The sequence below is a fragment of the Alternaria rosae genome (genome assembly GCF_020736505.1).
Source record: "Alternaria rosae strain MPI-PUGE-AT-0040 chromosome Unknown BKA58scaffold_6, whole genome shotgun sequence".
NCBI classification, from domain to species: domain Eukaryota; kingdom Fungi; phylum Ascomycota; class Dothideomycetes; order Pleosporales; family Pleosporaceae; genus Alternaria; species Alternaria rosae.
The window spans coordinates 400,775-425,487 of NW_025763575.1; the positions used below are offsets into that span (position 1 = coordinate 400,775).

The 24,713-nt window shown below is 52.4% G+C and overlaps 9 protein-coding genes across 9 annotated transcripts; 3 read left to right on the forward strand and 6 right to left on the reverse strand.

Moving 5' to 3' along the window:
• Positions 1-1,616: 1,616 nt before the first annotated feature.
• Positions 1,617-3,402, forward strand: BKA58DRAFT_187991 (sugar transporter family protein). Its single transcript, XM_046165539.1, has 2 exons — positions 1,617-2,302; positions 2,355-3,402. The coding sequence occupies exons 1-2, from the start codon at positions 1,795-1,797 to the stop codon at positions 3,338-3,340; spliced, it is 1,494 nt and encodes a 497-aa protein (XP_046023967.1). The 5' UTR covers positions 1,617-1,794; the 3' UTR covers positions 3,341-3,402.
• A 455-nt stretch (positions 3,403-3,857) lies between these two features.
• BKA58DRAFT_187979 (endoglucanase II) lies at positions 3,858-4,788 on the forward strand. Its single transcript, XM_046165538.1, has 3 exons — positions 3,858-4,037; positions 4,086-4,412; positions 4,470-4,788. The coding sequence occupies exons 1-3, from the start codon at positions 3,983-3,985 to the stop codon at positions 4,751-4,753; spliced, it is 666 nt and encodes a 221-aa protein (XP_046023968.1). The 5' UTR covers positions 3,858-3,982; the 3' UTR covers positions 4,754-4,788.
• Positions 4,789-5,137: 349 nt separating this feature from the next.
• On the reverse strand, positions 5,138-6,155 carry BKA58DRAFT_469958 (uncharacterized protein; the record flags this gene model as incomplete). Its single annotated transcript, XM_046175168.1, has 2 exons — positions 5,138-5,931; positions 5,981-6,155. 2 exons carry the CDS (start codon positions 6,153-6,155, stop codon positions 5,138-5,140), a joined length of 969 nt encoding a protein of 322 aa, XP_046023969.1.
• Positions 6,156-7,074: 919 nt separating this feature from the next.
• Positions 7,075-8,380, reverse strand: BKA58DRAFT_316843 (concanavalin A-like lectin/glucanase domain-containing protein; the record flags this gene model as incomplete). Its single annotated transcript, XM_046167596.1, has 2 exons — positions 7,075-7,728; positions 7,778-8,380. 2 exons carry the CDS (start codon positions 8,378-8,380, stop codon positions 7,075-7,077), a joined length of 1,257 nt encoding a protein of 418 aa, XP_046023970.1.
• An 811-nt stretch (positions 8,381-9,191) lies between these two features.
• BKA58DRAFT_188036 (uncharacterized protein) lies at positions 9,192-10,117 on the reverse strand. Its single transcript, XM_046165541.1, has one exon. It carries the CDS (start codon positions 10,031-10,033, stop codon positions 9,365-9,367), a length of 669 nt encoding a protein of 222 aa, XP_046023971.1. The 5' UTR covers positions 10,034-10,117; the 3' UTR covers positions 9,192-9,364.
• Positions 10,118-11,457: 1,340 nt separating this feature from the next.
• On the forward strand, positions 11,458-12,923 carry BKA58DRAFT_188047 (uncharacterized protein). The gene is made up of 3 exons (XM_046165542.1): positions 11,458-11,652; positions 11,709-12,257; positions 12,305-12,923. The coding sequence occupies exons 1-3, from the start codon at positions 11,564-11,566 to the stop codon at positions 12,867-12,869; spliced, it is 1,203 nt and encodes a 400-aa protein (XP_046023972.1). The 5' UTR covers positions 11,458-11,563; the 3' UTR covers positions 12,870-12,923.
• A 753-nt stretch (positions 12,924-13,676) lies between these two features.
• On the reverse strand, positions 13,677-16,669 carry BKA58DRAFT_386248 (fungal-specific transcription factor domain-containing protein). The gene is made up of 5 exons (XM_046170442.1): positions 16,297-16,669; positions 16,149-16,246; positions 15,996-16,098; positions 14,412-15,746; positions 13,677-14,360 (listed from the first exon to the last, which is right to left on the reverse strand). Exons 1-5 carry the CDS (start codon positions 16,444-16,446, stop codon positions 14,151-14,153), a joined length of 1,896 nt encoding a protein of 631 aa, XP_046023973.1. The 5' UTR covers positions 16,447-16,669; the 3' UTR covers positions 13,677-14,150.
• Positions 16,670-17,064: 395 nt separating this feature from the next.
• Positions 17,065-20,999, reverse strand: BKA58DRAFT_188084 (uncharacterized protein). Its single transcript, XM_046165543.1, has 3 exons — positions 18,962-20,999; positions 17,637-18,911; positions 17,065-17,582 (listed from the first exon to the last, which is right to left on the reverse strand). The coding sequence occupies exons 1-3, from the start codon at positions 20,696-20,698 to the stop codon at positions 17,424-17,426; spliced, it is 3,171 nt and encodes a 1,056-aa protein (XP_046023974.1). The 5' UTR covers positions 20,699-20,999; the 3' UTR covers positions 17,065-17,423.
• Positions 21,000-21,853: 854 nt separating this feature from the next.
• Positions 21,854-24,168, reverse strand: BKA58DRAFT_340139 (phosphatidylinositol-3,4,5-trisphosphate 3-phosphatase). Its single transcript, XM_046168324.1, has 3 exons — positions 24,089-24,168; positions 23,953-24,037; positions 21,854-23,901 (listed from the first exon to the last, which is right to left on the reverse strand). Exons 1-3 carry the CDS (start codon positions 24,089-24,091, stop codon positions 22,169-22,171), a joined length of 1,821 nt encoding a protein of 606 aa, XP_046023975.1. The 5' UTR covers positions 24,092-24,168; the 3' UTR covers positions 21,854-22,168.
• Positions 24,169-24,713: the final 545 nt, after the last annotated feature.

Consider the following 24,713-nt stretch of genomic DNA (forward strand, 5'->3'; position numbering starts at 1 on the left):
TTGCTATGTGAGACACTGGCGCGGGAGATCGGCGCTTGCACCTGGCGTCAGTTTTAAAGCCTATCACAGTTTCGCCCGGTTTGCGCATCATTTCGAATGATCGGCACGGGAAATTTGAATGTCTTGGGGTTGAGTTTAGGATGCATCGCCGTTGCAAACTCGATACCCGAAGCGCCCGACAGATCTGGGGATTGCTATCGGACGGAGATCCTTTGACAATCTGACCGTATAAAGTGGGCTGCGCATGCAGCGCCTCAGCCTTGTTCTCGTGTCCGTTTGGTGTCAGCCCAGACGAAAGGAAAGCTAATTTTATATTTAGGTAGCGTCGTTGATCGCTATACACTACGTGAGCAATGCATTTGGGCATTGGCGTACATCATCAAAGACAATAATCCGGGTGATCCGGCTCACAAAGAAGACCAAACCCTCCCTCTTTTGCACGCTACTTTCGCGACAACAACGCGACAACTTTAAATTCTGAATACCAGAGTTGTAGGGAAATAAGCGCTCTGCAATTCTGTTATTTCGGATTTTAATGAGCATTTTGTGTACTCGAAAGTTCAAAGAGAAAGGGAGAGCGATAATTGAAAGCTTTTCGCAAGGGCTATCTCATTCTCTTGTACGCCTTAGGGTAGCTGTTGCGTGTCTTCTAGGGAAGGAAGTGACCTGAGCCAATAATTTTCTGACCTGAATCATCATACTTTATCACGTACTTGAGCGTTTCACTGCGATTAGACCTACTGCATTTTTCGGGGTATCGATTAGATTGATCAACGAACTTCAATTCCCGTATCGATTACGAAAAGCATGTTTATCTCACAGCCTTCTCATGTTAGAATCGTTGACTGTCTGGTGGTGTGCCAGGCGTCGAGCAACTTTGCCGAGCGAACATCGGAGCTAGATCTGCCTCCAGGCCGTCAGTCGGCTTATGGTATCGTACAACCGATTTGAAGTCACAATGCCCGTCTCTTGGGTCTTATCTCACACTCCGCGTGGGACGATGCAGTCGTGATAAGCGCTCTTCTGCTGGCCTGCCTCGATATTGCAGCCACAATACGTGTTGTCCTGACTGAAAGAAGAGAACGTCATATCTAGAGATCCCCGGATGCGGGGATAAATCGGTAGAGCAGAGCCACTCGCGCCACCCGCTTGGAGCAGCACCGCTTCTTCACTCCACTTCGGGAACATGCTTACGACCCAAACCCGAATCACAAGACTAACTTGCTCAAAAAGGACAGTCGATTGATACTGTATGAACTCGGTGCTCGCATCGGTGACTTGTCTTCAACAATCGGCAGTTGTGTCCAAAGTTGGGTACAGCGCTTTCAGACCGTTGGCCCCCACCAAGCCTTTGACGTCGACCAAGCTTTTCGGCATCCTTCAACAAAGCTTCGTTGTGCCGTCTTTTCCAAGCCAAGCGACGCTTATCACCTCTTGACCACCCTTAGCACGCAGTAGCCCCTGTCGTGTGCTCCATCCCATGTCGCCTGCTAGCCAACTCAGGTCTATCGTGCCGCTCTCCGCGGGGATGCCATTGGATGGCAGGTCAACATGCGGGGTTGCGGGGACGTCATGAGGATGTCGAGGATGCATTCTCGGGTCGCACTTGTTATCAGTAAGCACCTTTTCGGAAGGTTCGACGATGATCGCGTGCATGTCTAGTGGGATTAAAGAAAGCGTTGCCGCCGGCATGTCTTATAAGCTCAGTCTGCCGAGCTTGTTTGAAGAAAGAAGACAGACCCTTCCCCCAAGTTCCGCATTGTGAAGCTGCCCAGGCGTTGTCCTCGATTCACGATGGCGGACGAGAAATACGACACTACCGAGCAGCGCGAGTACGCGCCACCGGCCGCAAAGATGTCGGCCGGTCGCTACATGGCAACGCGCATCCCCACTCTCAAGCCTGCCCGGGACAAGGTCGCCAACCCAATCGCCCTCCTGCGTATGCTGAACCTCCAGCAATGGCTATTCTTCCTGGTCGCTTTCGTCGCCTGGACCTGGGACGCGTTCGACTTCTTCACCGTCTCCCTTACCGTGGAGAATCTTGCCGAAACCTTTGGTAAAACCAAAGCGGATATCACATGGGGTATCACGCTGGTCCTCATGCTGCGGAGTGTGGGTAGTATCATCTTTGGTCTGGCTGCTGATCGCTATGGGAGGAAGTGGCCTTTCATCGTCAACAACCTACTCTTCATTGTTCTGGAGTTGGGCACTGGGTTCTGCTCCACCTATAACGAGTTTCTGGGGGTAAGAGCTTTGTTCGGAATCGCCATGGGTGGATTGTATGGAAATGCTGCTGCGACTGGTAAATTTCATTCTCCACCTCTAGCTCGTTCATCTCATTGACACTGTCGCAGCCCTTGAAGATTGTCCTGAGCAAGCCCGTGGAATCATCTCCGGTATGCTACAACAAGGCTACGCGTTCGGGTACCTACTTGCGACCGTCTTTGCACGCGCGTTCGTCAACACCGTCGGCCACGAATGGCGACCGCTATTCTGGTTTGGTGCAGGCCCACCAGTTCTGTTCATCATCTTCCGGCTCTGCCTCCCAGAAACGAACGCTTACCTCGAGCGCAAGCGAATACGCGAAGAACAACCCAACGCCGCCAAGGTCTTTGCTCAGGAAGGCAAGGTTGCGTTGAAGCGCCACTGGCTTTTGCTAGTGTATCTCGTCTTACTCATGGCGGGCTTCAACTTCATGTCGCACGGAAGCCAGGACCTGTATCCGACCATGCTGAGTAACCAGTACAACTTCTCCGCCAACCAGGTTACCGTCACACAGGTCGTTGCCAACCTCGGCGCCATGACTGGCGGCACCGTAGTCGGTTATTGCTCATCCATTTTCGGTCGTCGTATCAGCATCATCGTCATGTGCGTTATCGGCGGTGCTCTACTTTATCCTTACACGTTTGTCTCCACGAACGCCGTCATCGCTGCAGCCTTCTTCCAACAGTTCTGCGTCCAGGGTGCGTGGGGTGTCATCCCAATCCACCTTATGGAACTCTCACCAGGATCATTCCGCACCTTTGTCGTCGGTACATCTTATCAACTCGGAAACCTTGCTTCTTCTGCCTCATCGACTATCGAAGCGACGATTGGCGAAAGGTTTCCACTTCCTCCAAAGGGCAAGACAACGCGTTACAAGTATGGTTTGGTCATCTGCATCTTCATGGGATGCGTGTATGCGTACGTTATCTTGCTCACAGCCTTGGGACCAGAGTATCGAGGTAGGAGCTTCGATGTGGCTGCCGACGAAGATATGACAGTTGTGACTGGAGCAGATGAAGGAAAGTATGGCGCAAGGCAGGATAGCGAGGACGCAGAGGCGAGAGAGCGGGTGTAGAACTCGCGTTCCGAAAGAAGTGTACCATGTAGCTGTTTCTAGTCTTTACCATAGAACAGGGATAGTACATGATGCCTTCAGACGTTATCTCCCGTATGCAAAAGCTGAGTTCTCACCATGAGCGTTAGCGATGTTCGATATCCGGAGTTGGTAACCGCCTTGTCTTTGAGGCTGTGTCTACCCGATGTGGAGAGACAGGCCAAACATCTGTACTCGTGTGATCGCATTTCGCAAATTGTATATTGCCTGATCCATGGCGTTGACGTAGGCAATTTAGACATTTCACGCAAGCACAGTGCTGCCATTGGCCACAATTAAAATCGGCAGCGGCATCCGTCGCTAGCGTTGTGCGACTGGTAGCCGCCTCCCACACGAAATAGATTGTCTTCATCACTCGTAATCTATGCAACACTCACATCGTCTTGTACACCTTCGCTTAGAACCAATTCGCGCTCAGTGTTCGGGTCTTTCGCGATGGGTACGGCTCTTTCGACCTTATTGCCGGTGGGTGTCTCGTAACGAATGAGCCAGCCTGGGGCAAGAGACAGAGTATATATGTCGCTCGGGAGATGTTGATATGCCGGCATCAACTGCATATTCATTGCATCTCATCTCCAAGTTCAGCAAAAGATCCTCGCCAAGATGAAGTCCTCCGTTGTTTTGCTAGCAGCTACTGCGTCTGTCGCCAGCGCTCACTGTACGTCCTGATGCACTGTACGCCTCCTCACAAGCTGACGTTTTACAGACACACTCCCAAGCATCAACGGCGCCGCAGCCTGGACTAGTGTCCGTCAAGCCAAGAACTGGCAGGACAATGGATTCGTTGGCAATGTGCAAAGCAACGACATCCGCTGCAACCAACTCAGAGCAGGAACAGCGACCACCACTGTCGCTGCTGGCTCGAACGTAAAGGTCAGCGTCAACCCGAACGCTTACCACCCGGGCCCCTTCCAGTCGTACCTTGCCAAGGTACCAGAGGGCGCAGACATCAACACCTGGGACCCTACCGGCGCTGTCTGGTTCAGAATCTACGCCGAGCAACCCAAGTTTGGTTCCCAGTTGACATGGCTGAGTATGTTTCTCACAGTTCTCTTGCTCTGCTAGCATACACTGACATCAGTCCGCGCAGGCGCTGCCACCTACGACATCAAGATCCCTCAGTGCATTGCACCTGGCAAGTACCTGATGCGCAACGAGCACATCGCCATCCACACTGCTCAGAGCGTAGGTGGAGCCCAGTTCTACCTGTCTTGCGCACAGCTTGAGGTTACTGGCGGCGGCAGCAAGGCGCCATCGAACCTCGTCGCGTTCCCTGGCGCGTACAAGGCTACCGACCCGGGTATTCAGATCAACATCAACTACCCTATCCCTACAAGCTACACCAACCCCGGCCCGCCTACTTTCACTTGCTAGATGCAAAGTGTTTGCGCTAGGATGGAGGCTACCTCGATGTAGATGTAAATAGGTGTTTTATAGACAATATCAGCTTGCGAATATTACGACTTGCATAGAGTTCACCTTTTGACGGACCAAGAAAACATTCATGTTGACGAAACGGCTTCCATAGGAGACATACTGATGTATGGACTTATATCTTATCAGTCTCAATACCCTAGTAACTGATCATGGAGACCAAACTATTACTGCAGTTTGTGACATGCCAGGTATCTTCTCGTATGACTCCGATCGACTACTCATCGCGGACCCCGGTCGAGAGCCTCTTCAATAGTTGTACAGCCGAAACAAACCCCATACTTGCTTCAGGCCCATCCAAGAGACAGAAACTTCGCATCCACCTCAAATAGCATGATAGCGACTAGCAAGCTTCTCAGCATCATACATCTTCGCAGTCGCCCTCTCCAACTCATCCGCCACATACTTCCAAAAGTTGCGCTCACACTTCGCCACCGCATCCATAAGCTGCTCCGTCATTTGCGGCGTCTCCAAATCATTCTCATGTACCTCCGAGGGAACCGCATGACGCATATTGTCCTTGAGCTCCGTCGCGTTGTTGTAGTCCTTGATGCGCTTCTTGCCCGCCTTGCTAAGAGAGCCTGTTCCTTCGGCGTTGGAGTACTGGTTTGGGTGGCGCAGGTGCATGTAGTCTTTGGGGTCGAAACCAATTTCGCCGACAGAAGTGGCGATGCGAGGCGCGTTGCAGACGAAGCAGCTGTAGACTGCGGCGTCGGTGAAGGTCGCTGCTTCGCCTCTGGTAAGGCGCTCTTGGTTGAGGTGGCTGGCGATTTCGCTCCAGGGTAGTTTCTGATCTTGGCGGAGGGTCTTGATGAGGATGTTTTCGGGGTCTTCTTCTACGTTGGGGCGGGTGCTGGTCTTCTTGTCCTGGGACATGAGTACGGAGATGTTGGTTTCGATCTCTGCCTTGGTGGCTTTTGCGCGCTTGAGTCCGTCCATGGCGCTGTGTTTGTGTAGGGTTTGGTTCTTTGGACGATTGAGATGTGAACTTCCCTGAAAAGATACGGCGTGGTCAGAAGTTTTTTCGTCTTTGGGTTCAAACAATGGGGAGTTCGCTCGGTTGTTGGGTGGCTCGACTGAAGGATGAGGTGTGGAAGAAGTAGAAAATAGATGGCTATCTGAGAAAATTAGGTACCCATCAATATACTTGTTTGTAACAAGACTCACTTGGGTTCTCGGTGACGGGGCTGAGGTAAGAGAGCGGGCCATTGACTCTCGTGACTATACTGCCCCGTGCAGTCTTGATGATTCTGTTCTTCACTACATTTTCGTTGGATGGCTTCTTTCCTTCCAGCGATCTGCTGCTTTGCGCTTTGCTCCTTCCCCTCTTGCTGCGGAACATGGCGTCCTCTCCAACGCCGTCGTAGAAAAAAAACATCATCCGTGGTTTCTTTACCTGAGCGATCGCTATCTCGCACATGGATCTCATTATCATAAGCCAAAGCTTCATCGCGAGTAGGGGAAGGGATCATTCTAATAGGATGAGCTCATCAGCATCGTTCCACAAGAATTCTATTCGGTGTTCAACTTTCGACGCAATGCAGAAGACTGGAATGAACCATTAAACGGCAGCATTGATAATGGCCATCCGCGACACTACCTATAAGAGCCTCCACATCTTCAGTTCAACTTACTGAGTATCGCTTTCAACGGCGTCCCTGTTGGTCTCCATTTGTACAACAGTGATGCACACGTTGTTCAGAGTTGATAGCGGGTTACAGGTGGGAATAGGAGAGTCTTGTTGATCACTTAGAGTACATTGAGTGCAAGGAAAGAGATTTGATGTACCCTGGATGGGGTACCGTGCAGCGCTAGTGCACGTACCTTGCGAGTTACAAACAGTGTTCGGGAAGTGCCTGAAAGTAAGGGCTATACAGCGAACGAATGGATAGGCATCACGCAATGCGAAGTTGGACTTGTCAATGATAGGTCAGGAGAAGGTCAATTTTAGAAGGCAATTACCAAGTCTCAAGAGTCTGGCTTCGGCCTCATTCATTTTACCAGGCGCGTTCAGACATCACCTGCAACACGCACACTCATAGAGTTTGGAGTCGCCATCTTCATGAGGTACAATGCGACAGCAATATTGAGGAATGTATCGCCAGATCTGGGTCACACAACCGCGCGGCCAACAACTCATCATCGCCATTTTGGCAAACGCACAGGAACTCATCATCATGACATGTTTACACGTCCGGATAGTTCGTAACTCAACAGAAGAGCTCATTCTTATATTTACAGCTAACTTGAGAGCTCACTACTTACGCATTCCAACGGCGCATGCTGGAGTTTGAACCAGCGAACGTGGATCCAATCTCGCCCCACTTGATCTGGCTGAAGGTGACTGTAGGTGCCTTCTCAATCTGTTGGATCGCCTTAGGGAAGCCTTCAGTCGCATTGCACGGACCAGACTCTCCGCTGTCGAGCCACTGCATGCCACCGCTCTCATCCCACCAGATGCTCAGCGCGAGAACCATACCGCGGGCCAGAGCATCACCCATGCCCTTGTGGCCACCAAGCTTGCTGTACATCTCAGCGCCAGGTTGAGCAGTGCAGAACTCCTGATCCATGATGATCTCCTTCTTGGCGTTCTCAATGACGACGCCGTTCTGGACGTACTTCCGGACGATAGCCTGGAGAACGCCGTCCTTGGCAGGGAACTGGGTGATCACGGTGAAAGGCTTCGTGGTGTCGACTTTGAGGCCAGTGCCGTAGTAGTCGGGAGAGCTTCGATGCTTGTAGGGGTTGTCTCCACAACCGTTCTTGTCGCATAATCCAGCCTTGCCGCACTCATCGCCTGTGCAGCCAAAGAGACCATCGGTACTGCAGGTGTGAGGTGCGATCTGGTTGGAGCGAGCATTTGCCTCCCAGATATCCATTTCGTTGCAGCAAACACCCTGACCCTTAACGTTTCCCTGGAACAAGTAAGCATGAGCACTGACAGAGAAGACAGCTTGTACTTACTACACCGTTGATCCATGGTGTGACGAAGCACTGAGCATCACAGTATCCCGTACCATAGGCGGCGCCACCTGGGTTCAGTTGTGAACGTCCGCCGTCAGCCTCCATCTCGCTGAGGTAAAGGGCGCCGTTCATGCCGCATGGCAGCTTCGAAACATCGACGTCGAAAGCCAGCTCGTTACCGGTCAGTTGAAGCATCTCATAGTTCTCCTCGTCCTCGGCCAAGAGGTAGACCCTAGGGCTAGCCTGGCCGCCACTGGGGTTGAACATGTCCAGACGAAGCTCGCCTCCGGTAGTGTAGACACCCATTGTGGAGTAGTCTTCGATGCCTTCCATGATGCAGTTCTTTGCGCATGTTTCCTCATCGGGGCACGCAACTGGGTCGGCGGCACTACCCCAGTTTCCACAGCCTAGCGTTGAGTTGCCCTTCTGATGAATCCAATGGGAAGCTGAGTCGGTAACGATAGCGGTGCTCTGCTCTTTGCATCCTCCCGCTTTGGTGCACTTCCAAGTGGTGAGCTTGGGGTGCACTTCTGGCGCGGTTCCTGGCGTTTGGGCAGTGGCTAGACCTAGAAGGGTCGCCGCGATAAGTGAGTAAGGAGCCATTGTACAGTAATTGACTAGGCGGGAACTCGAAGGAAGAAGTTGCAGAGCTTGGAGAGGTGCGAACCGCGAGCCTCTTTATATGCCCGTTAGATGCCAGATGCAGTCGCAGGCTGCTACAGTACTAATTGACCATATGCATGTATCAATTTCCACATATTACGGGACATTAGAGCCGCAAAGTCTTAGAGCCTCCATGTAGTAAACATCGTCAGTGGACCTGGCGGCTGTTTCTGTTATTGGCCGCAAGCCTTGCCTCGGCCCCATTACCAAGGTCGCCTTTGTTTCGAACCCTCGCTGCAAGATCTTGACGACGCAAAACGGTCCGGGAGAACATGCAGAGAATCTTCGACAATCTATTCAGGAGATTGCTATTTGCTCAAATATATTGCACTTGATCACGGGGCCCCAGATGGGGGTTTCACGCGGGGCATTTACCCGGTGTTTGCTCGGCGCAAAGAGAGCTTGACTTATACAAGCAGGTGCCCGCCCCTTTGCCGTGCTTCTCACAACCAAAAGCCCACCGGGAGCCCGGTTTTGAGTCCGCAGTTGTAGTAGGTCAACACAGGCGTCGAACAAAAGCAACGCGCGGCGGCAAGAAAGAACCAGGTTACCGGGTGAGCAGTCCGATACTCCTAGCATCCGATGCGATGATACTCCCTCTCGTTGTAATGTGTCCTTTCAATGCGCAACTCTTCGCGTGTGCTCGTCGCAGTAAGTTCCAAGTACCAAGTGCTTAGCTCAAGCTTCTTCTGTTCTGCCTTTCGTTAAAAAGAACGGTTCAATGGCTGTAGCTATACTTCTCCGGCACCATTTTCCCTGAGTCTACTTCTACAACTGTCTCTTACTTCTAGTACTCGCCGCACGACTCTCTAGGACAGTCGGTCTTTACTTTCATTGATGAACGTCTGGGGTTCGTCGTCCACGACGATGAGGTTATCGCTGGCCTTGCTGCAGCTACGGAGCAACGAATGACTCGGTCGCGGCTCACCCATCTTCGTCGATCTGATGTTTCGTGAGCCCGAAACATCCGTACGGATCTTTGAGCAGCCTGCACCCCACTCTTGCCATGGCAGCCGTCATGGCTTCCATACGGCACACCATACCCAGCTCTTTCACTACGATGTCGGTCAGATTCTTCCGATTTCTCTTGGAAAGTGGGTTCACAAGACAACGGCTGTCAATGCGCCTGGCTGGCACCACATTCAAACGGAGCTCTCGTCCCGCCTGGGACGACGTAAGCTTGGTGTCTGCTCGCAGTGAGTAGAATAAGATGTGAGCGCCCCCATCAATCTCCTCTCGAACCAGCACCTCGGCAGTGGTAGGATATGAGCAGCCTCCGGAAGTCGGGTAGGAAGTTGGGGTATGTTTGGCTGCCAACTTTTGACAAGCAAATATTGTCGCGGAGTCTAGCCCAAGTGTGTGGCTGTCGTTGCCTAGTTGGGTCAGTCCCGCTATCGGGACTTTAGTCAAGTGGGCCGCCACAGCTGGTGAAACTCCCAAGGAACAGCCGCAGTAGCGCCGACGGAAGCTCCAACACCCTTTGCGTTGCGATTTCCGCATGCTAAATCCAGGCACCTTGGCTAAGGCCCCTAAGTTCTCCGCATTGCGAACGTTGACGGAGCTGCCGTCCCGGTATCGATTGTGCGCCACCATCCCTAGATTGACCAACAGGACCTCGGGAATCACTAACGAGAAACCATAGATTTGACGCGAACGTCAAGCAAGAAAGCAAAGTCATCAACTTTGCTTATGACAAAAGCAGTCTTTACAGCATCTAAGTATTCCATCTAGCACATCTCCCAGGAACGGCCTCACTTCGGTCACATTGGCTTAGTGCAAAAGCCGTGAACTGATCCGGCCTTCTTTTTTTTCGAAACTGGACAAGGAACGCTGGAATATCATACGCTCGCGACATAGATCAGGCATTCCATTCTGCAAAATCGACGAGGCGTTTGTAAGCCATGTGGCAAGGTTGGGTAGACGAAAACTCAGCACAGTGCCACAGTATGAGTTTTCTTCGTTTTTTCGTAAGCTGTCGCGACTCGCTTGAGTTGGCCAGCCAATGAAAGCGTACAACTCGTTCTTCGCACACCATCAGCCATTATAAGGACATATATACCTAGGTAATCTGGAATTTGGAATGAGTTCAGCAGTAATGAGGACGAAAGCCACCTTCAAGCTGAACACTACTATCGGGGAGCGGGGAACGTTTCGTAGGGCGCAAATATGGTGGTTCGGCACGGAACGGGGGCGCTACCTACCCTATACTCCGTCCTCATAGAGTTTGCTCTCAACGTCCGGTTTGGACGGCGCCGGATAGTACCCTCAGGAAAACTTCACACGCAGGAACGCGCAATTGCACACAAGGTTGCGGCAAGGCCGGCCAGAGAGCTGTCAGACTCTTATGGAGCGGCTCCTGAACCCTGGAGACCCGCACAAAACCGGCACTTCGATGCCTGTACATATTGTAAGGCCTTTGCTCTTTCAAGCCAAAAGCAGTTTGACATCCAGTATGATCGACCTTTCTCCTTTCGCCCGTTCAGGCAAAGTGGGCTTCTTCGGAGTTCCTTCCTCGCCATGAGATTGTGCACCTCGACGCGGTGACGTCCACGCTTGCATGATTCCGTGCACACATTTGACTCGCTAAATGCTCCTCCCGACTCAAGCTCCCGCTGCACGCCTCACCATTGGAACCACCAGATTGACAAAAGCATCCAGAGGCTTTCATCAGTGGGGATTTAGAAGAAGGCTAGAGACAGATTCGTTTGCTTTTGGCGACCAAATGGCCTAATGTATGGCCGAGCAAACAACTCTGACTCCCCTTTCTCGCGTGGCAACGCTTAGCGAAGCACGTTGCCGATCTTCTTGCCTCGCCATGATGGATCCGCCCCACAATGAACCTGGCTCGAACAGTAACCTGCGTCGACTACCGTCGCAAGGATACCCAGAGCAGCTTCGGTTTTGTTGCTAACAGTATTCTAGCGTTCACAATGCCAGGAGGCACACGGCTCGGAGAAAGCGTTGAGACGTCTGTTCGCGCGATCGTCGACGAGGGGCACGCCGAACTTGTCGAGATACAATATGCTGCAAGATCGTGCTCGAATCGCGGTTCTCCAGACTCATCAATCCTCTCCCTCGCCTACATAACCTTATTTTGACGATTCTCCCGACACACCACCGAGTATGGAGGACCGAAGTGGTTCGGTGCTGGCTATAGCCCTCACGTTCTTGATCTTAACATATATCACCGTTGGGCTTCGTTGCTATGTCAGGTAAGATCCACTTGCTATCTTCACTGTTTTTGGGCGTGTCGCTGATAGGAATGTAGGATCTTCATGGTGAAGGGATTCGGCATTGACGACTACTGCATGGTCGTCACGCTTTGCTTTTTCACCGGTTATCTCGTGTCCCAAATCGGCGGTGCTCTCCACGGAACAGGTGTTCGTCGCGAGAAACTCACCGACGAACAAGCGCAAACGGCCCTTCACTTCTGGTTCTTCTGCGAAATATTCTACACATTATCGACATGCATGCTCAAGATCGCCGTCGGGTTCTTCTTGCTGCGAATTACCGTCGTACCGATGCACATTTGGGTCATTCGGTTCATCATGGTGGTTTCTGCCATCGTGGGAGTCGCATACACATCGGTCGTTATCTTCCAGTGCAAGCCCGTTTCGTTTTGGTGGGACCTGAACCCTAATCACCACGGCACTTGCTTGTCAGCAACCCTGGTCATGAACTTCACGTTCGTCGTTTCTGGACTCAACGCGTTTGCAGACTGGGTATTCGCAATTCTCCCGGTTCTGATCGTCAAGGATCTGCACATGAAGAAACGCATGAAAGTCATGGTCGCGTCGGTCATTGCTCTTGCCGCAATGTAAGTATTTCGCGAGCCGCATAACAACGTCTCTAACAAATCGATAGTGGTTCGACAGCAACGATCATCCGTCTTCCGTACACGACCACGTTAAAGGGATACAAGGGCGACTTCCTCTACCGAACAACCGATTTTGCGATTTGGAGCACGGTGGAGGTAGGATTGGGCATAACAGCTGGTTCGATTGCGACTCTGAGGCCTCTCATGAAGCAGGCTCTCGAGATCACTCGCTCAGCCTCAGCTCTACCCTGGAGTAAGCCTTCGCTGAACTCCGGCCCGCTCCAGTCGGGCACCCAATTGGGCACGCTCAAGCCTTCGATAAAGAAGTCGATCACGATTACAACCTCCAGAGCTCGGAGAGAGAGCACCAGCTCTGATGAGGAGATTATACTGGGCAGAAGCCAACCTTCAGAAGCATGGCAGCAACAGCAGGGACTGCCTGGCTACGTTACGTCCACCGTTCTAGATGAACGTGAGCAGCGACAAACATCAGAGAAGAGTCGTCAAAACATGGCAGACCGTGAAAGGAGAGGCAGTCCTGGAGGGTCCAGCGACTCCACTCTCGATAGTAAATCGACTGGAAAGGCCGCAAAGGTCCATGAGCGTTTTTAAAATAGAAGTTTCATTTGAAGCACTGCACGATACCCCATAGTAATAGAATTCTGCATCAATCGCCATTCGTTTGCATCTTTGCATCAGTGTTGCTCAACAGCGTTTTCATTGTATTCAAGCACCAGCACGTTCATTAAAGCAGTTACATTTGTGCATTCGACTTGACTATCCACTCTCGGTTTAGACGCAATTCAGTCCGGTAACCACCGGCACCTAATACCGATATCTCAAAGCACACAACCGAAATCCCTCGCGAGGAGACTCATCAGATGCTAGCGCGAAAGCCAGAACAAGCACACCCCGACTTTGACCAATTTCGGACTCCTCCACGATATCTTTCACTGCCTGCCCGCGTAGATCATCTAGATCATCTCCGTAACCCCTTCGCCGCTCACCGCTCCTGGCCCACCTCCCCTTTCGTCCGCATTCCGCTTTCGTGCCATCCTCAGTAACGATCCCCGCTGACCGTCCATCACCTAGCCTTGTCTTCCGCTGCATCGGTAATGTAAAGTGCGAGCGCCGCGATCAATACCGTTCATGGAAAATAAGGTTGCTGTCGAAAAACGCTCCACCACAATTGATTAGTCGATTCAGTGTGTCGGGGCATCAAGGAAGTGTCTGATCCCGAGCTGTCACACTGACAATGATTGCAATGGGAAAAACCCGTCGTGATGAGCCTCAAGAGTAAGTTCAACGACTCCAGGGCTGTTGTGTGGATGTCACATGAGTCTAGCTAAGTACCTGAGCACTGAGCTATCACGATCATCCCGCATATTGAAGAACGACTCCGATAATCAGCCCGAACCAAGACCAGGCCGTCTGGGCAGTCTAGATAGAAAAAAGACGTCGTCTTCTTCGTTGATCTACGTGCCCAATCCCTCATCTTATGGCTGACACACCACTACTTACAAACGTAACGGCTTCGTCCGCACAGGCACAGCGGCGCGTGAAACGGGCTAGCAAAATGCTGGCCTGGCAAAGGTCCGACTACACGATGACCGCGGCAGAGTCTGCAGCAATTGACCACAGGAAATCGCCGACCATAAGCACTTGAACCCGTAAATTACGGCCTTTGTTCCTGAAACAGATGTTCTATCTGCCCAGGCATGTTCGTAATCAACCCGCATCGCCCCACACCGAGACATCTTTCGTATCTATTTCCCTCACCAGTAGCAAACTTCCTGATATCTACTTGCACTGATCTCCAAATTCCTAATTATATTACATTATTAGGTGAATCGACACTGCTGCCGCAGCTATCTAGCCTATATTTACGCGCAACTACCACAATATATCCAAAAACGCAGTCCTGAGCACCTCCGTCCTCGTCTTCTGCATCTCTGGTGCAATGCCGACCAGATCCAAGATATCCAGACACTTTCGTGCATCTTCTTTCGCGTCTTTGAGCAGAGGGTCTGCTGAAGGAGGCATGCCATTATGACTGGGTGAAAGCGGTTGCGCTTGCTGGCCGAGGATGCGTGCCATGAGGAGCTAAGGTAAATGTCAATAATACAGCAATGCTGTAGGGGGTCTTGGACTCACCGCTTCCTCAAACGCGCGGTGTTGGAACACCCACCATACACTGGCATCGATCCTGAGATACTCCCAGAAATGGAAGAAAGGCTGCAATGCCATTCTAGCTGCGTCCAGCGCACCTTTGACGTCGCACGGTACGCCTTCTGCGGGGTTCTCATCCGCCTGTATGGCCATGACGCAATGCCAGAAGTTGCTTCGAAAGAACAAATTTTGCCGTAAACCGCGTGGGTTTGTTTCTGCCATGCTGCGTATAGTGGTTTCGTCAGATGCCGTAAGATCTTCCGGAAAGGTCTTGTGCAGAGCAAAGTATTCGTTTACCAGCTCGGCTTTGTGCGAGATCGAGGTCGTCAAGGGCGTTGCCAATGAACGTGGGATGCAGACAGTGCGGGACACAAGGTTGGCCATGTGCCACATCGAACGGATGTATCTTCGATCTGACAGCTCGTAGGAAGGATAGAGATCGTGGTTCGAGGCGATGTTGCTGATGCTCATGGGATTGATGACGGGGTCTGTTGTGCCGTTGTTCGAAGAACCGTTCGGGATGTATTCATCAAGGTCATCGCTCAGGGATTCTGGCTGTATGTCTGAGAAAACACTGGTCGGTGGGAGTTTTAGTAAAACGGTAAGGAATGTGTCCTGGAAATATATGGCTTGCCAGAGCTTCCGCCGTTGCTGCTTGTCACTCAGTGAGCACCGAGGCGCAATGATGTCGGGGTCGCGATGTAACCCCATGGCGTACGCTTGCCGTACTAGAACCCCACCAAAAGCCCATGCATCAGAAGCATGGTTGTCGTTCATCAAAAAGTATCCTATCAGAACCATGGCCTGCAACGTTCTGACTGAAGCTCGACTAAGGTACGAAGATACTCGCAACGCTTGCTGAGCAGCTGATATGTAGAACTCGGCAATCTTCGCTCGCTCGAGATTATCAGTGGTACGGATAAATTGCGTACCCATAGCGTACACAACAAAGTGAAGAGCAACCAGCACGGGGTCTGCTGTATGTTTTTCCTCTAATGGCAGCGACCAGAAACGTTGGTAATCGGCATAGAAGTTCCTACGATGCACCATGGGATATACTGGGTCAACAGCATCAAAGTACTTGTCTACCAGAATGTCTGCCTGCTCTTTAGCTGGTAGCACGCCGACAACTTCGGCGAGACCGCCTCGACTCGTCCAGTAATTAGCAAAGGGGTGCTCAGAACCCAGACCAAAGAATGGCGCAGGCGTGTGGTTAGAGTACGGTATGTTTGATAACAGGAATGGCGAGGACCCTGACGATGACAATGACACGCTACGATATTGTGCTCTGACTGGCGTTGGTGGTACCTGGATGTGGGCCTGTCAAACGAGTCAGAGAACCGCTGGAACAATGCTTTTCACAACATTATCACTGATGATGAAGTATTGCCAGAGACAGGTTAGGAGTATTTGGCGGCCACGAAACTCGTCAGGTCTTGACCCGACAAGTTCGGCCGATTCCTCATAGCCCCACAGTCGCGAATAGGCACGCGGCGCCCGAAGGGTTGGGCCGACATGCGTTCGCAGGAGGTTCGCAATGATACGACAGGAACAAGGGAGGTGTATTACCTGAACGGGCGGCTTGCCATGTGGGTGCGGGTCGCTGCCAAGGTGCAACGAAGGCCTCGCGCTCGTTTTTCTGGAGCGTCCCGCAGTGCGACCGGCGCCAACCCTGTGCAAAGGCTCAGCAGATGCGCGTCCAGGGATGCCATGAGAACTTACTTGTCCGTGGAATTCGCGATCAAGTTGGCGATGTCGGAGTATTTGCATATTGATTGTCGCTTGATGCAAGCCAAGCAATGAGGACGAGTTCGGTCACACTGCGTCGGTTCAGTCTCGGGCTGCCATTGCGCCAGAGCGATGCACTCACTTTGGTCTTGCGCTCGACACACTCCTCGCAGCTCAGCGTCGGCTTGTTGCGCTTTTGCTTCTTCTTTGGTGGCGCATCGCCGTGGGTGCCTGTCGCGCTGGCGGTTGACGGATCAGGACTTGTCGAGGGCTGCGTGCCTTCGTCATCCATCGTGCAGCGCGTGCGGCGATCGGGATACGCGTGAGCTTGGTCCGAGTGTTTGACAATGACGGGCAAATGCGAGGATCCAAGCGGCAACAGTGGGCACAACGTTGGCGGGAATAAAGTGAAGATTGAAGTATTTCCGCGCTGGAGCTGACGCGCCCCAGAAAAGGTCACCGAGGTTGCGTGGGGACGCTGTGGAGTTGATACCAGCCACTGCTGCTTGGCACTCATGAAACTGGGGCTAGAACTCACCACTAGATACGACGTCAGTTGGCCTAGTTGCGCGTCAATTTAGGCTATGGATGATCCTGTGAGTAGATGCGATAGCCAGCCATGACTGCAGGTGATGCAGGCGCGCGTAAGTATGCAGGACGTCATCTCCAAATCTGGACAGCTTCAGAGTAACACCACATGCGAACTTGGTGGTGGAACATGGCATGAAGTTTGGTTTAAAAGGCGCATTCATCGCACGTAGCGCTTGTTGATATCGTGCTCCACTAGTCGAAGTGCACAGCTAGCTGACGTCGAAGATTCAAAGGCGTCCAGCGTCGGCTTCTGCGCTATTCCCGAAGCGCCGGCAGTATCTACCGGCCAGGAACGCTCATGACAGCATCATGACATTTGTCAGCGACGTCTGCGCCTTCCACCTTACTACATCGCAAGACCTCTAATGTTCCTTTTGGAAAGAGCTACGGATGACGGAGGAGCAACCTTGAACGAAGTCTGCAGACTCGTCATGAAGCTCTCACGCCATACGATCACAGCCTTGGAGCGGACCTCGAAGAAACAACCAACGTGGCAATAGTTTACTTGAGGGGAGACGTATACAAAAACAAGAACAAGCCGCCGAGTCACGTGCCAGCACATACTGCATCGAGACGAAAGCAAATGGTGTCTCGAAACGAGAAGCCCTGCCCAACCCTTCAGATCTGGAGAACCAGCAAAGGAAGTTTAGTACTACCCACAGGCAAAGAAGACCCGCCTCAGGTATACATCCTCTTAGCATCACGATAGCCTCCACCACCGCGCATGTCGTCCTCGAAAGCCTCCGCGACCTCGAGCACACGCTTGACGTGCTCCATGCTGAAGACCGACTTCTCCGCAAGCGCAATAGACTGCGACGTCTTGACCGTATTCTTAATCTGCAGAATTTATTAGCCGATATGCACGCATACCACCACAACGAAGCCACATACCTGTCTCCCATTCATGCTCCGCTTACTCAACTCATCAAAGTCCGCCTCGGTAAACGGCTTCATCACTCTCCCGCCCTTATCTTCCTTCCCATCCTTCGCAGTACCCTCCTCACCACTGTCTTTATCCTTGCCCTTTTTCTTCTCGGCCTCAGCGTCGCGACCCATCTGCTCCACCTTGCCGATATGATGCTGCCAGATCTTCTTCCTCGCCTTGGCTTCCAGGTTGTCATATCGGATACCCATGTGGATCCTACTCTGGAACGCTTCATCAAACGTCTCCACGCGGTTCGTCGTTAGGAAGAGGATGCCTTGGTAGTACTCTGTTAGACGCAGGAAGACAGACACGAGGCTGTTGCGGTGGATGTCGTGGGGTTGGCGCGCTTCGAGAAATACGTCTGCTTCGTCGAGGAGAAGGATAGCGCCCCAGGAATGCGTAATGTCCATTATACGGTTGAGATCGGTTTCGAGCGAGCGGCTGTTGGTGCCTAGTTCGCCCGCCGAGACGGCATAGAGCGGACATTTGAGGTACTCGGCGATGGATTCGCCAGTCAGCGTTTTACCTACACCGGGAGGGCCGTGAAGAACGACGTTGAGGCCTTTGCCTTTGCCTTGGATGACGTCATCGATTGTCTTTGCGGCGTTGAAGCGGTGGGATGAAACTAGGCCTTTGAGGTTCTGCTTGATACGGCTGGGCAGAACGAGGCTGGAGAAGGCTTCGTCGTTCCATTTGATGTCGTCGATACCGGCGAGGGAGAATTCTAGCCAGAGTTTCTCGGAAAAGGCGAAACCGAGGACGACTGGAGAGGCGATGAGGAGCTCTTCTTCGGTGAAGCACTGCTGCTTGTTCTCTGAGCCGTCTTCATCGGTCTCGACCTGCTTGTCGGGGCTGTCGCCCTTTTCCTTGTCGATGACGCTCTGTGGCACACGGATGGGGTGTTTCTTGCCCTTCTTGTCCTTCCACATGACAATGCGCATCTTGTCTTTCTCCTCGTCTTCTTCGCCCTCGTCAGACCCACAGCAGCAGTCGTCACTATCGTCATCGTCATCGTCGTTTTCCTCATTCTGTGCAAGCTCGTCTTGTTTGAGGTACGAGAGCGGATAGTTGGGATTAATGCGGCGGAAGATGGCGGGATCGACCATGACGCGGCCATTGATGATGAAGCGGATGATGTTGTTCTTGTGCTTCATGTATGCAATACCCTTCTGGAGACGGTAGTTCATGCCTTGGAGAGCGACGAACTTCTTGCCTCGATCGACGAGTTGCTTCTTGATACTCTGAAAGATTGTTAGCTAAGCTGTGCTCAATTAGCCGGTGAACGACTCACCTCAGAATCTTTGTGATACTTCAGCGGGTAGGCCGAGAGACTGGTAATCTTCTTGTGGCCCTTGAAAGCCTGGATCGTAATCTGATGGTCTCCAAGGCCAAAAGACTTGCCGTCGTACTCCAGATACTTGCCATCTACGTACCACGACTTGACTCCCGTCATCCAGCTCTCATATTCGTACGCAGTTTCTACCTTGAAGCATCGCGGATCATCCTTGTTGTGGTACGTGGGAGTGAAGGCGATGGTATTTGGCTTGAACAAGGCCCAAACGAGGTCGTACGTGATCGTACCCGCCTTGAGCATGGGCCGAAGAGCCTTGCGTGTCGCAGTATAATCCTCGTCGATGTAACTAACAAGCAGTTTGCATGACGCAATCTGCTGTTTGAGGCGCTTCTGCTCTTTCGACCTCTTTGCTTTCTTCAGCTTTGACTTCAGCGTCTTCTTGATGTAGGTCTTCAGTTCATCGTAGTAGTGAAATAGCGTGTGGGGGTCAATCTGCGGGATGTCTTCCACCAGGCTGATACTCTTGCAGTCCTTGAAAACCTCTTGAAGTGCATTGCGGAGTAACTTGGATTTGATATCCAGTTGTGTCTCTTGATACTTGCCCTCCCAGTTGAGTCTTCTACGCACTGTGAAGACGCAGTCAAACTCATCTTTTTGGTCTGCGTTACTCTCAACGAGTTTCCAATCGTGTATCTTCATGTCGAAGACCTGATCGACACGCTTGAACTCGAGAGCGTTCTTCTTGACTGGTTTATCAAGCCTGGTAGTAGATACGGCGGCAGCGTTGAGAGAAGCTTGTTGCGCCTTGAGACTGTTGAGCAGACCACTTACTTTGGTCACTTGTGTGTCAAGACTATCTCCTGGCAACGGAGGCTCTGGTGGCGGAGCCGGCACAACGAGCTCGTCCTCGGATGATAATGAGCTTAAGGATGATCCAGAACTTTCGATCTTCTTCGCTTTTTTTGCCTTCCGCTTTGCTTTCGCTTTCGCTCTTTTACGTCTCCATTTCTCATCCTCGGAATCTGAATCGCTGTCGGATAAGCTCGAAGTGTCGGAAGAACTGTCGTCACTAGAGCTGTCGAGCTTCTTGTTCTTCTTCTTTTTGGCTTTGGCTCGCAAGGCCTTCCGCCGGCTCTTCTTGTCATCTGCCTCTGAATCGGAGTCGGAGCTTGAATCAGAAGTATCAGACGAAATTTCATCCTCGCTCGTTGAATCGTGCCTCGTACTCTTGCTCTTCTTGCTTTTAGCCTTCGCCCGCTGCTTCTTCTTCGCTGCTGCTCGTTTCGCCGCCAACTTCCGCCTTTTCTTACGCTTAGCCTTCTCGTCCTCACTACTGTCTTCCGACTCACTGTCGCTCTCAGAGCCACTATCGTCCGATGTAGACGTCTCTTCAGATTTACGCCTTGACTTCTTTGGTGCGTGTTTCCCTCGCCTGCTGACACTCTTCTTCTTCGCAACGACTAGCTCAGACTTTGGCACCTCAGTATGCTCTACAGAAACAGCAGCCTGCTTCTCATCGGTAGTTTGAGCTGTATCAGCCACGTGAGCTTCGACAGTCTCTTGTGAAGAATCCATCTTTGGCTCGTGCAGCGAGATGTCGTCCGGGTCGGACCTCACGGACGGGGTTGCAACAATGACTGGTGACGATGATGAGGTGTCGGAAAGCTTTTTGCTAGCTTTGGCAGGTAAGGAAGGTTTGGTGGAAGAATTCTTCGAACTGTCCGGTCCGTTCATGGGTCGTAGACTTGCCAAGATGCGAGGCTCGCTCTTTGCTATTGCTTAACTGTTGAATATGCTGCAGGAGATAGGGGCCTGGGAGAAGTCGTAACACCTAGACTTGGGGTCCGAGTCGTTCAAGAAATGAAGCAGTTACAAATGAAGCAGTTACAAATGAGACAGTCTCAAGGCTGAGACAAGAGGAGGACCTAGGTCTCACACCTTCTTATCCACAAACGGAGCCGCAAGGTGAAGCCTAACCTCACTCCGTCTCTGTTTCCGACCCACAGCACTCTCTAATCACATCTCATGCCCACACAACACCACTACTAGGCTGAAGTCTTGTATTACCGTTCCCGATTACCCCGCAGTGACCTAAATCAGGATCCGGCAAATGACGAGCTCTGAATAACGATTTTCGACAAGGCTGAACTTGTTGAGAGCCAGTGTGCTCGACTAGATCGTCTCCTTACCATATCAGTACAGGGTGGTGGTGGAGTGGAGGCCGCACCTACCTAATGAACCTCTTCAGCCGAATCTGCTGCCTAGCCACAACCTTCCTGTAGGAGCAACGTTTCGTTCATGTATTGGCCTGAGCAGGCTATAATGCATACACAGGCTGAAAAAAGGGCGATGTCGCGACGACCGGTGAGGAGGTAACCAATGTTATGGCGGAGCGGAGCTGGGCCTCGTCTGACAACGCTTTCAGCCTTGCAGGAGTGTGGATGCGCTCGCTTTCGCCGGTCCCAATCAATCTTTCATCGTTTATCTGCACCTCTCGATCTCGAGGGCATCTGTACGGATCACAGAACTCGGCCGTCCACTGCGTGACGCTCTTATACCTATGGACTGGTTCGGTGGCGGTGCGGCTGTCTCTACATCACACTTCCCTGCATTTCCGGTAACGCAAAGATGCATTGTGCTCTCTACGCACATGCATACTACCGAAGTGGCTCATCAGTTGGTGCTGTGTTCTCATCGGCTGCTGCTGAGATGCAGTGGTGGTCGTTCGTGTGTCGCGCTGAGTGGCCCGGTCGTACCCTGAAGGAATGATTAGTTGTATTAGCTAGGTATCGAGTGCATTACCGAGCACAGGTGGATAGCTCGCCTCACTTCTCCCATGCTGCACGAATATACAGTCGCGCATACATTAGGGTAATTGGTGTTGACAAGTTTCTGATCAGAAGTAACTCTTTTTCTCTATTGGATCGGAAGCAAGTGGTATATCTGAGAAACAGCGAAACCAACCTCGATCTTACAAACCCAAAACACTTTCTCATAGCGAAAGAACCGCGCTGTGCAACGCCTCATCAATACATACAGCGCATGCGACACGCGCAGGGCACGATTCGTGCGCACATGTGATACGCTGACCAGACGCCAACCGCAAGCTTCCGGTTCTGTCATGCAGCTCCAAATAACGCCCCGCATTACCGAAGACAACGACGCGATGCACGAGTTTTGCCGTCGCCGTAAGGGTATAGGCACCTACGAACTTGTCTTTTTCTTGCCAAAATGCATGTGTCCAAGCGCATGCTCCTTCGCGTCCTTCATCTCACTCTCAGGCTTTCCATCAGGTAGATCGTTGGTATGAGCTGCTCCCGAGACATGATACTTTAGACTCTCTGCGATCCCGCCAATGTGGCCCCCACTCTTATGTGACCCGGCAGGCTGGTCTACGGATCGCAAGTCGCTAGCAACATGACTAGAATTGTCAGGACGATCTGGTTGCGTGGGGTCTGAGGCTGCCGTTGTTGGCCCACTCCTTGTCGCGTCCGTGCTTGTTCGAGAAGCAGAACCGTTCGGCTCCATCAGGACTTTTTCCCCATTCGGGCCATGAGGTCGGACATGCTTGGTGTCACTGTCTCCGCTGTCCCTCCGGCCGGGAGCTTCGACAATGGTGGTGCCCTTCTTGTTCTCGCTTCGGACGCTGTTCGCTCGGCTGATGTCGGACTGCTCGTTGGGTGGGCTCGCTGTGCGGACACCTAGATCTTTGTCTTCGGACGGCTCCACGCCCTTGGTACCCCTCCAATCTGCGGGCTTGGCTTGTTGTACAGGCTCACCCTCCTTCGGTTCTGTAATGACAACACCAGGTCGGCCTTCTTCGCTAGAGAGCGCGCGCCAGACTACGGCTATGCGCTCGAAAGCTTGTGTGCCTTTTCGAGATGAGCCTTTGATGCCGTCCATGGCTTCCCATGCAATCTCAAAGATGCCCGACTGGTCAACATTACCATTCTGTTCAGGGCCGTTCCCTTCGAAGTATGTGTTGAACCACACGTGTGCGACAGCGGTGACCATGGTCAGATCGAAGGCGGCTTTGTTACGACGCTCGACGTCAATGTTGATATCGTTGGTGGGCAGGACTACGCGCTTGGCGGGACGGAAAACGACATCGCCTGTGCCCGTGGGTAGGCTCTCGCGCGATGATCTTGGCTCGCCCGTGGCGCCATCGACATTGCTCTGCTGCTGCTGCTGCTGCTGCTCGAGGGAGGAAGTCGAACCATTCTTGGGACCTTCGCTCGTCTTTGATGGGCCAAAGCCATTCTTGTACATGACTTCCTGCACCGCCTGTGCCATGCCGGTGGTCTTGACTTCGCCTCGTACAATTTCCCTCTCGTCGCGGGTGAAGGTGTGGAAGTTCTTGATGAGCTTGCCATCCTCGACGAAGCCCTCGATCTGGATCTTGACACCGTCTCTGAGGCCCCAGCAGTGTACTTCAAGTATTTCGACCTGCCGCTCGACATATAACTTGCCGTGCTTGGCCCAGCGATCCACGTAGTCTATCCATCGGAGTTGGCTAGGAATGCTGACGCCTTTGCCCATGTTAGGCCGCATGCGCCGCTCAGTGAAGCGATCCAGAGCCTTGTGCACCGGCCAGCCTTCCTCGCTGATGAGATAACTGCAACTAGCAGTTCCTGATCGCCCTTTTCCGGCCTTGCAATGTACTACGACGACCCGCCCCTTCTTCTCATGGAGCCAGTTGCGCATGCTAGCCATAATGTTTGGTATGAGTGCGAAAGGCGGCGGGTGATGATCGGGGAAGGGGTAGTGGTAGACGCGATTGTAGACCTCCGAGTCGGGGTAGCCCGTCCCTTCAGCGCGAAACTCCCATATGGCCCAATCGTCGCCATGTTTCGAGTCGAGAAACTTTACGAGCGAGTCAAGCGGGTTGCGATAGGCGCGCTGCGGGTAAGTGCCACTAGGGCCCGAAGTAGCGATGACTAGACGCTGTCAGAGGCCGAGTACTGGCAATCATCTAGGAGCGACCGTACTGTTGTCTGTCACATAGCATAGGTCGAGGCCAGCTTCAGCATGCCTGGCGCGAGGGCCGGCTACGAGTTGCCGCAAAAGCGACGCCTGCGATGGTCAGTTCGGTTTTCCATGCTGTCGTTTCTCTGTTATGCGCACCATTATTCCGGCGGTCGTCTGAAGTGTAGAGGAGCAATATTGCGTGTTGGCTCATGGCGGGAGTCGAGGCGCGAGGGATGCTGCCTCTAGGCGCGGGCAGGCGCGACCGAAAGGTGGGTACGTCACCCTGCCCGGGTTCTGCGCTAGGCTTCGGTCCCTGCCCAGACCTGATCACCTCCCCGCCACCATGACATTTTTTACTCGCCACACGCCTCACAGCCACATCATACTTCATTTGACATTTGGTCGCAGCACGCGAGTACCGCAATACTAGACTCCATATCACACATGACAAACGTCGTTTGAACTCAGTGACCTGTGATCTTGCTACTTCTCTGCCGACCTATCCGTTTCAGCCTGATCCGCATCCGGATGTCATCTCAAGCAGGCACACATCGGACTCAGTCTGGTCTCGCCGGCTGACAGATTATGCGAGTGGTCTTCATGTAAAGAATATCGCCTTAACACTACTTCGTCAACGCTTGCCAGTTGCTCCTACACCCTACTGCATAATGCACCTCCCCAATGCCGTTAAGACCACTCAAGACTGAGAGTTTAGTGAACTGAGACGTTGCTACTATCCGCTACAACTCAAAGATTATGATGGCGTAGCATGTAGCTTACA

What these genes read in the sequence shown, in the direction of transcription:
- BKA58DRAFT_187991 (XM_046165539.1), top strand. Translation starts at nt 1,795, where the DNA reads ATGGCGGACGAGAAATACGACACTACCGAGCAGCGCGAGTACGCGCCA. An exon ending in TGGAAATGCTGCTGCGACTG is followed by an intron (nt 2,303 to 2,354) that starts GTAAATTTCATT and finishes ACACTGTCGCAG; the next exon opens with CCCTTGAAGATTGTCCTGAG.
- BKA58DRAFT_187979 (XM_046165538.1), top strand. Translation starts at nt 3,983, where the DNA reads ATGAAGTCCTCCGTTGTTTTGCTAGCAGCTACTGCGTCTGTCGCCAGC. An exon ending in GTCTGTCGCCAGCGCTCACT is followed by an intron (nt 4,038 to 4,085) that starts GTACGTCCTGAT and finishes GACGTTTTACAG; the next exon opens with ACACACTCCCAAGCATCAAC. An exon ending in TTCCCAGTTGACATGGCTGA is followed by an intron (nt 4,413 to 4,469) that starts GTATGTTTCTCA and finishes CAGTCCGCGCAG; the next exon opens with GCGCTGCCACCTACGACATC.
- BKA58DRAFT_188036 (XM_046165541.1), bottom strand. Translation starts at nt 10,033, where the DNA reads ATGGTGGCGCACAATCGATACCGGGACGGCAGCTCCGTCAACGTTCGC.
- BKA58DRAFT_188047 (XM_046165542.1), top strand. Translation starts at nt 11,564, where the DNA reads ATGGAGGACCGAAGTGGTTCGGTGCTGGCTATAGCCCTCACGTTCTTG. An exon ending in GGGCTTCGTTGCTATGTCAG is followed by an intron (nt 11,653 to 11,708) that starts GTAAGATCCACT and finishes ATAGGAATGTAG; the next exon opens with GATCTTCATGGTGAAGGGAT. An exon ending in GTCATTGCTCTTGCCGCAAT is followed by an intron (nt 12,258 to 12,304) that starts GTAAGTATTTCG and finishes ACAAATCGATAG; the next exon opens with TGGTTCGACAGCAACGATCA.
- BKA58DRAFT_386248 (XM_046170442.1), bottom strand. Translation starts at nt 16,446, where the DNA reads ATGGATGACGAAGGCACGCAGCCCTCGACAAGTCCTGATCCGTCAACC. An exon ending in GTGTCGAGCGCAAGACCAAA is followed by an intron (nt 16,247 to 16,296) that starts GTGAGTGCATCG and finishes GAACCGACGCAG; the next exon opens with TGTGACCGAACTCGTCCTCA. An exon ending in ATCGCGAATTCCACGGACAA is followed by an intron (nt 16,099 to 16,148) that starts GTAAGTTCTCAT and finishes GCCTTTGCACAG; the next exon opens with GGTTGGCGCCGGTCGCACTG.
- BKA58DRAFT_188084 (XM_046165543.1), bottom strand. Translation starts at nt 20,698, where the DNA reads ATGAACGGACCGGACAGTTCGAAGAATTCTTCCACCAAACCTTCCTTA. An exon ending in AGTATCACAAAGATTCTGAG is followed by an intron (nt 18,912 to 18,961) that starts GTGAGTCGTTCA and finishes ACAATCTTTCAG; the next exon opens with AGTATCAAGAAGCAACTCGT. An exon ending in GGAGCATGAATGGGAGACAG is followed by an intron (nt 17,583 to 17,636) that starts GTATGTGGCTTC and finishes TAAATTCTGCAG; the next exon opens with ATTAAGAATACGGTCAAGAC.
- BKA58DRAFT_340139 (XM_046168324.1), bottom strand. An exon ending in ATGCTATGTGACAGACAACA is followed by an intron (nt 23,902 to 23,952) that starts GTACGGTCGCTC and finishes GACAGCGTCTAG; the next exon opens with TCATCGCTACTTCGGGCCCT.